The 9195-nt window shown below is 39.1% G+C and overlaps 1 protein-coding gene across 1 annotated transcript; it reads left to right on the top strand.

Annotated features, from left to right (window-relative positions):
* Positions 1–1523: 1523 nt before the first annotated feature.
* LOC137256540 (latent-transforming growth factor beta-binding protein 3-like) lies at positions 1524–4337 on the top strand. Its single transcript, XM_067794396.1, has 4 exons — positions 1524–1607; positions 2937–3059; positions 3526–3651; positions 4221–4337. Exons 1-4 carry the CDS (start codon positions 1526–1528, stop codon positions 4310–4312), a joined length of 423 nt encoding a protein of 140 aa, XP_067650497.1. The 5' UTR covers positions 1524–1525; the 3' UTR covers positions 4313–4337.
* Positions 4338–9195: the final 4858 nt, after the last annotated feature.

Here is a 9195-nt window from a genome sequence, read left to right as displayed (position 1 = left end):
TACCGCTATTGACTACGGTGAGTGTGGAAGGTACCCTCTTTTCATCAATGCCTTGTGTAAATAAAACCTTGAGATATTGGTTAAAAGTCACACGTATGAATGAAGCTAGAATTCCTTTAAAACTCTACAAAATGCAAATGTACTATGATAACTGGGCTTCTACCACATATGCTTCATATATAAGAAATATTCTTTCTTCACATGGTTTTGGTTATGTCTGGATTTACCAGACGGTCGGTGATAAAGTTCATTCAAATCAATGGCAATCAATATGGTTTTTTTCCAGTCATGGACGTGTATATTAGATAATATTGTCTTTATAAAGAATTTAAAAGTCTTTCAGCCCCCGAGAAATATTTATCATGTATTGTCGACAGAAAACTTCATAAAATATTGATTAAATTTAGATGTGGATTGCTAAGGTTAAAATACAATGAAGGTAGCTGGCAAAATATATGTGGAACGGAACGCAACTGTTCATTGTGCAATCTAAAAGATGAGCATCACTTTTTATTTGTTTGCAATGTTTATGATTCTTCTTAGAGCAAAATATCTAACGTCTGTATATTGTCCAAAACCTGATTATCATAAATCAAAATTCCCATTAAATACTAATAATGAAACACTTCTAAGAAAAGTGTGTACATATTTATACCATGCATATACCAAATGAGAGAATCAAAAATACTCATCAAGATCGATTTTTGTTTGTATCATTCCTCCATATATTGCATCATTATAATTGTGTCTTGTTGGCTCAGACCTTCTAATTGCATATAGGCGTAAATGTATGTTAATTTGTATATATGTTGTATACGGGCCTTTGGCCTACAGAAAAGAAAATGACTTGACTAGTGTGTTAACACTATATGGAACTGATCTGACAGTGTTCTTTGCGGTAACCTGCTTTCTAACAACCGGATATAGGACTGCTTCAAAACATAAACATATATAAATTATATTTAATTTTTTTACACTTCGATGTCATTAATATGCATTTGCACAGGACAGTCCACATATGGAATTTTGCTAACACCATAAAAAGTTTTTTTAGTGTTAACACATGGACAGTATTCTATGTTCAAGTCTACCAAACGATATCTGTGGACAATTAATATAAAATATTTCACCCGTGCGTTAAACAACGTTTTAATCATTCTTTTATCGTGTGCATCATATTGCAAGACAATTTTATTGCTGGTAAAGTCCACCACAGACAACTCGTGGCAGCTGTTTTGACGGATGCTTTGCGGGGGGAGTCAAGTATGCGGTCAGTGCATAAACCACCGGACAAAAAAGCAATTTCCCCATAGGTCATGTTAGCACTCTGGTATTCCTTGTTTGGGACATATTTTTATAGAGAGGTAAGGAGACATAACAACGACCTTGAGGATTGATCGACTTCTTCACTTGAACGAAAACTTACACCGAGTGTCATAAAGTTGTTTACGTCCCTAACAGTTGAGCATGTATAAAAAGGCCTGCAGAGACCAACCTTGCAGTATTCACTGCTCCACATCACACAATGCAGATCTACACAAGCCCGTTGGTAATTGCCGTCGTTGCCTTTGTGGTTGCCATCTATCTACCACACACTGATGCTCAAGGTAGGTACACAAAACGTTTAGAGACGTTTTAATACAAATTTAGAGGCATGTTATTCATTATCGTAGTGAACAGTTTATATGTCTAACTCGCAATTTCGGAAATTATATTTGATTTTCACGTTGAATGTTTTCACTAAAGGACAAAAACAGGTCTCACAAAATTAGTCGGGTCGATCTGAACAATCTGACGTACGTTTGTCTGAAACATTTGTTACAAATATTATAAAATATAAAAAAAGTTGGGGATATTCGATAATGGATTGATAAAATACAAGCGATGAAGCCAAGGAGGAAACAGATGATAAAGAGAAATTAAGGGAAAATGTGAAAATTTTTTGCATTCCTTTGGAACTGTTTCATCTGTATGGCTATATGTTAAACTTACTTTTTCTCATATACACTGGTATTGCCTAGTGCCATGTTCGCAAAATGGAGTATCCCCAACTTGTTTTGAATGGTATATAACCACAGCAGATGGTGAAGTGCTATGTAACTTAAACTCCTATTACCCGTGAAGGTCCCGGGGTAGAATAGGCCTTCAGCAACCCATGCTTGCCATAAAAGGCGACTATGCTTGTCGTAAGATGCGGGTGACTTGGTTGACACATGTCATCGGTTCCCAATTGCACAGATCGATGCTCATGTTGTTGATCACTGGGTTGTCTGGTCCAGACTCGATTATTTACAGACCGCCGTCATATAGCTGTAATATTGCTGAGTGCGGCGTAAAACTAAACTCACTCACTCACTAAACCTCTAGCAAAACATATAAAGTTTTCAGTGACTAACATATCAAATGGAAGGCGGTTGCATTTTCAGGTAATGCTTTCATATTCAGAAGTCTCTACAGCTCACACATTATACACGAAACAGCGGTTATAACGATTTCACTGGGACCGTAATTGCAGTTTCTGACAAACATACCGATCCCTGGAACATCAAATTGTTCGTGTTATCTGTAGCTTCATTATATGAGTAATGTATTGTACAGAAATCCCACAGTGATGTCTGATTGCTGACTAGCACAGATTATTAACGTTTTCTGGGATAGATGCAAGTACTTTGCACTACATGTATGTTGAAGCAATATCAAACTTTGAAAGTGACCTCAAATGGCAACCCACAGTGATGTTTAATTACTGACTTTCGCTTTTGGGCGAATCCATCCTGATTTCTGGTGAAGAAACCCACCTGAAAGTACATTGTATAACTGAACCAGAATAAGAATTTGGCAGACTGAAAGTTGCCTCAAAAGTAATTTACTGAACTAGCCCTAACTGTCCATATTTCTGCTGTTTCCCCACTCTATATCGGTACATACCCATACAGCCACATGCGCCACCACGGGCTGCCTGAATGGAGTCTGTCTCCTACCCCCGGCCGTAGCTGTTCCAACATGTAGTTGTTCTCAAGGGTTTCAACTCGACCCCACAAACGCTACTATTTGCAACGGTAAGATTCAGTGTGATTATTCTTTAAAGTTATCACATTCATACAAATTTCACTGATATTATTGTATTTCCCACAAATTATAATTTAAAATGATTTTATAATTTGAGTGTAAATGGATGACTAATATTTAGTAGTTTGCTGATATTGAATGTATTGTGTATAGACAGTTTTAAATGATAGCAGCCATCAAAATAACAAAAATAACGTGTATCTACCATTAGATCACAGTTTCTTTATTATGTCATGTATCATCACCTATAAGTACCTGTTTTTTAAAATATATAATTCAAAGTGTATTTCCCCGTATCACAAAATGTGTAGTATTCTTTACCAGGAATTCCAAGATATTTGGCTTTCTTACACTAATATTGGTAACTGCATTGTTGAAATGATCACCCTGTTGTTCAGTTTTCGAAGGCAACTGCATATGTTATTACTTCCAAGTGTCCCTTTTGTTTCCCTGCAGATATTGACGAGTGTGCCCCCAACCCGTACATCTGTGGCTACGGCAGATGTGTGAACACTCCGGGGTCATATTACTGCATGTGTTATCCTCCATACGTGGCCATATATCCGTATACAAGTTGCTTCTGTAAGTATTTTAAATTCCTAATGCGTCAGCAATAGCGCCTCTTAACATAACAGTGGTCTGCAATGGCGTTTCAGTTGAATGTAAGGAGCCTCAGGTCCTGGCTGTTAAACATTTTCCTGAGATCTAAACCCCGGGTATATAGTGGTGACAAACTTAGATTCGAACCCACAATCGTCTCCGTGCACCTACAGGCGCAAGTTGAAATCTATGAATATTCAACTGAGCTATTGTACCGACATATACCAAAAACTTATAAATTCAATTTTTTATTCGCCCACAAACGGAATGTGAGGTGTAAGCTACCATAAGATGTTAACAATTTGTCTTTCAAGTGCATGTTTGGTTGGGTGAAAGGGGGAAAATAGTGCATGTTTGGTTGAGTGAAAAGGATAAAAATAGTGCATGTTTAATTGAGTGAAAGAGAACACGTCACTGCTTCTTCTAAAACAATTACCACTTGCTCAAACATGTTAATTACCCATCAGTTCTCCTTTATCCCACATACTGAAACAATGTTTCATAATATTTGAATCAAACCGTCAACTAAAATGCCTGACTTTTTCTCACAGATTACCAACCACCTCAACAGAACTTCTTCCAGGATCCTTATTCGCTGTTTCTATTCGATGAATTATTTGACTTTGACTTCGACCTCTTTTAAGAAAATATCTACCAAACATCCACTTGCGTTTTTAGCGCCTTACTGTCACATATGTAAATGAATATGTATAGATAAGTGTATTACATGCATAGATGTATGGCTTTTATGTACTGAAGAGATGTGAAAACCAGTCACCAGTGTCGTCCGTGCTCATGTATCGTTTTGTCCATGCACCTTGCTCAGTTTCTGCATAAAGTATTTTACTTACTGTCGACATTTGACTTATTACTTTGACATATACATTGTATATGAATCATAATTATGGAAACAGAGTCTAGGTTTTCGACACTCTCTTAGCGTTAATATAGTCGTTAGTAATTTTAAGGTATGGCACTTACGACATTCCTAGCGCTAAGGAAGCTTCGAAATTCTAGGCCCAGGACGGTGGTAAAAATGTTCACCAACAGCTACATACCTGTCACAGAGGTGACTGGCGGGTCCTGTTGGTCAGACGCAAGATTTGGTTGATGTATGTCACCGTATCCCAGATGTGCTGTGGATTGTCCAGATTGGACATAGTTCGAATAGTGATCGGTGCGATGTAGCTGGAATATTTGCGGAGTGATGGGTTAGACAATAATTTTTAAACGCGACATCGTGACATCATCTGATATTTTTTTCAATGTCTTATCCAGCCGTTGTACCACATGTATATATAATTCATTCTAGTTCCAGTCAAATAGCTTCATGTCATGATCTCACTGCGTGTCCTGTATGTCTGAACCTAATATCGCTATGCGGCTATAATAGTCTGTATTTAGTCTGAACCAAATGGAACCCTCACATGATCATTGTGCATTAGGCAATCATCACCTGAAACAGAAGTATGTGTAATTCATCCTGGTTTTATTTATGCACCACATTTTGCACGTATGTGTGCGCTGTATCATACTTTATGAGAACTAAGTATTCCATCACAAGCGATAACTATTTTGAATAACGAACTATGAAGGATCTATTTAATAATGTCAATTATTATTTAATTACTACGTTTTAAAAAGAATTAGATTTGTTAAATGACTTGTAAATATTTGAATATTTCATTATTTGTAGTTTAAATTAATAACTGAGATTGAACCCTCAAAGGGGTTTGAAGTGTTGTAAAATTACTGTCCTCCTGAGCGGGTACGCAAGTCCCAAAACTTTTGAAGTAGATTTAAACTTACCAGGATTTTCGAAAGTAGTATTCTTGCATTTTAATTGTGGCTAACATGTCGTACAATCGCCAGCAGCTGAAGGGATGGTGTTAGTACACTAAATCCAACTAGAGTTCATGTATTTATTAAAGGTATTGTAAGTCCCCATGGTCCCTAGTCTGGTCATCTACCTTCTGTTGTTGGCGATCTATAGCCTGCTTTATATTGTATTGTCCAAATAGTGATATTAGTTTTAACTTTCCACGCTAGTTTTCTAAATCTAATTGTGATATTCTAGTTCTGTCAACAGGTGTTTATAATATACATATATTCCATTTTGAGTGTTAAATGTTCTCGCCACGATATAGCTGAAATATTGCCAATGTGATGTTTAATATCACCCACTCGTTTTATGAGAACTGATGCACAATAAAACAAGCCCTTGGCTAACGGCTGGCGGAGAGCGGAAGCAACGATTAATACTATTTGTATTATGTTAAGAAAATGAAAAGTTACACAATAACGTCAAACCGAGAATGGACTCATTTACACACCTAACAGCATTAGCATAATCGAATCTGACACAGACGATTCAGTGACAGATATGACCCGATGACATGCATCAACCAAGTCAGCAGCCTGACCACCCGATGACGTTAGTCGCCTTTTCTGACAAGCATGGATTGCTGAAAAGCAATTTTACGGGTTTATGGAAAGACTACATTTATCTGTAAAAGTTTAGCATTTCCAGTTTTCAAGAGACTCCCTAGATATCCGTTGACCATTTATGAAAAAGGGACTGTGAAACTGTGTACGCAATAGCTTCTGATAGTTTGAGAGCCTGTCAAGCGCAATGCTAAACATATCAGTGTCAACAGTTTAGCGAAAATACCTTTCATCTACTGCTGTACGGATTATGTGAGTGCGTCGGCGCAGATATTTTTACATTCTATTGCGCGAAAAATACTGAATCCGTGATGCCGTAAGACTAGCCATAAAATGGCGACAAGTGGGGCATGAGGTTGGCCAGGTCCAAATTAATTCAAGTCATGATCTTGCCGAGTCTCTTCTATGTCTGAACCGAATATTGCAATGTTGCTGTTTGGTCTGCTTTGGTCTGAACCAGACGGAAGTGTGAAATGAGTGTTATGCACATTCAGCACTCATGCCAGGCCAGGATATCGGTTATGTTGTTGGGTGTTTTGGTGTATGAGTCAAGCATTACCCACAAGGGCAGACACGGGTCAGTTACATTACATATTTGTGGACGGCTCCCTCCGAACTGTGCAAGGCTCGCTTTGCGTTAGCTAGAGTGGTCGTTTCCCTTACGGACCTGTGTATTCCTTTCCTGTCTCTGCATGTTATGTTTGACTGGCTATGAGAAAATACAAATGAAAGAACCAGACACTGGGTAACCTGCAAATGTGCAGGAATAAAAATTTAAGCCAGTTTGTTCCTTCAGAGAGGAAACGGTTGGTACTGTATTATATATTGGTATTATTATTCATTATTCATAAAATGATTGTGTTTGACTCCTGACAAGGGGTGGTGTAGTAGCTTAGGGGTTGAAATACTCGTTCGTCTCTATCCGGGTTTGATTTCCCACATGGGTACAATGCTGCTGCGATGATCACAAAGTGTGCCATTGTGTACAATATCTAGTTCCCTTTGTTTCTCTTTCGCATTTGCTGACATCTTTGTCATCTAATGACCTTCGTAACGGTGGGGTAGCACATGGTTACAGTGTGTGAAGCCCATTTCTGGTGTCCCCATGCATGCTGGAATAATGCTATAATCGGCGTAACCGAACTCATCCACTCCCGTCATGTGATGAAGTACATACCTGTGTACGTGTGGCTGCTAGCCCAGATTTAAGTTGGTTGTATAGTGCTTGCCGACTGACATACCATGCATGAATATGTCAGACACTGTATATTGACTCCGCGCCGACCTTCATTGATGTATCCATTCTCATCGCAAACCACTACTACTAAAATCAAAATCCGTCAACAACACCACTATTATCATTGTTACCGCCACTGCCACTAACACTAACACTAACACTAACGTCATCGTTAACACTCACCATGAACCACTTACTATACAGCCATTATTACAACTGCCAACACCACCAATACTACTGTTGCTGCCACTAATACGAACACTAGCGATGTTAGTACTTACACTCCAACCACAATACCACAAGTAACAACACAACCACTAAAATTAACAATATCACTAAAACTAACAATGTCGGTATTTACACTTCAATCATGTTACCACCATTACCACTAGAACAAACACTAACAATGTCACTAATTTCTCCACCACCAAAATACTACCAGTACCACTACCACTAAAAGTAACACTAACACTAAAACTAACACCAGCAATGCCAATATACTACAATCATATTACAACCACTACCACTAAAACTAACACCAGCAATGCTAATGCTTACACTACAATCATATTACAACTGCTATCATTACAACTACCACTAAAACTAACACCAGCAATGCCAGTATACTACAATGAGATTACAACCGCTATCACTAAAATTATAACCAGCAATGCTAATGCTTACACTACAATCATATTACCATCATTACCACGATATAGAAATATCGTTTATTGCCGCCTGCTAGTTTTAAGTGTAAACCTGATATAGCAAAGTTATTCAGTAGGTCTTTGTCGACAGGTATACTCGGCATCATCATCAGTGATGGGTCAGGCTGTCGGTAACACTGTACAATCTTCGTTTTTGTTTAAAATATTTAAAACTGAATGTTTTGCAAACTTCCTTAACAGTATGGAAAAATAAATCAGGTCACCACTACACCACTAATACTGCTACCACGGATATTTATACCCTACTAACATAAGCAGTAGCACCACCTTTCCAACAACTAGCACCACTATAACAAATCAAAATCACCACCACCGCCACCACCATCACGGCGACATCCACTGTCTCTCCTAGTACCACAACCACTGTCCCGGCTGCCAACACAACTACCACTACTAATATATTCATGCATACCAGAACTAGCCATAGCATTAGCACCGCCATTGCTACAACTACCACCACTACCATTATAACCAACCAACACCACTACCACCGCCACCACCAACACGGTGACACCTGTCAACCCTCCACAAAGCACCACCACCACTACCACTAGTAATACTGCTATCACAAATATGTATGCTCTACCAGAACCAGCCCAGTACAAGCAACATTACTACTACAACTGCAACTACTACTACTACCACTGTACCAAACAACACCAATACCACCTGCACCACCATCACGGCGACACTTGTCAACCCTCTCCTACTACAAAGCACCACCACCACTAATACTGCTACCACAGTTGTGTATGCTCTACTAGAACCAGCCCAGCACAACTACTGCCACTGTACCCAACCAACACCATTACCACTATCACCGCCACCACCAACACCGAGACAGCGGTCGCTACCGCCCCTAACACTACCAACACCAACTGCTGCCAACACCACTACCACGACTGCTGCTGCTACCACAGATATTCATACCTCCTAGCCCTAGCACCTGTTCTACTACAACTACCAGCACAACCGCCATAGTCACCCAACACCACTACCACCGCCACCGCCAACTCGGTGACAGCTATCTCTGCCTCTCCAGCCACTATCACTATCCCTCCGCCCACGACCGCTGCCACCACTGACATCTATGCACGTGCATGTGCATGTGCAGTT

This window comes from Haliotis asinina, chromosome 11 (assembly GCF_037392515.1).
Source record: "Haliotis asinina isolate JCU_RB_2024 chromosome 11, JCU_Hal_asi_v2, whole genome shotgun sequence".
NCBI lineage: Eukaryota > Metazoa > Mollusca > Gastropoda > Lepetellida > Haliotidae > Haliotis > Haliotis asinina.
This window is presented reverse-complemented; position numbering and strand designations above follow the sequence as displayed.

Excerpts from the sequence above, each read along its gene's own strand:
- LOC137256540 (XM_067794396.1), top strand. The coding sequence starts at position 1,526 with ATGCAGATCTACACAAGCCCGTTGGTAATTGCCGTCGTTGCCTTTGTG. Across the intron at positions 3,060-3,525 it reads AAACGCTACTATTTGCAACG|ATATTGACGAGTGTGCCCCC; the intron begins GTAAGATTCAGT and ends GTTTCCCTGCAG. Across the intron at positions 3,652-4,220 it reads TCCGTATACAAGTTGCTTCT|ATTACCAACCACCTCAACAG; the intron begins GTAAGTATTTTA and ends TTTTTCTCACAG.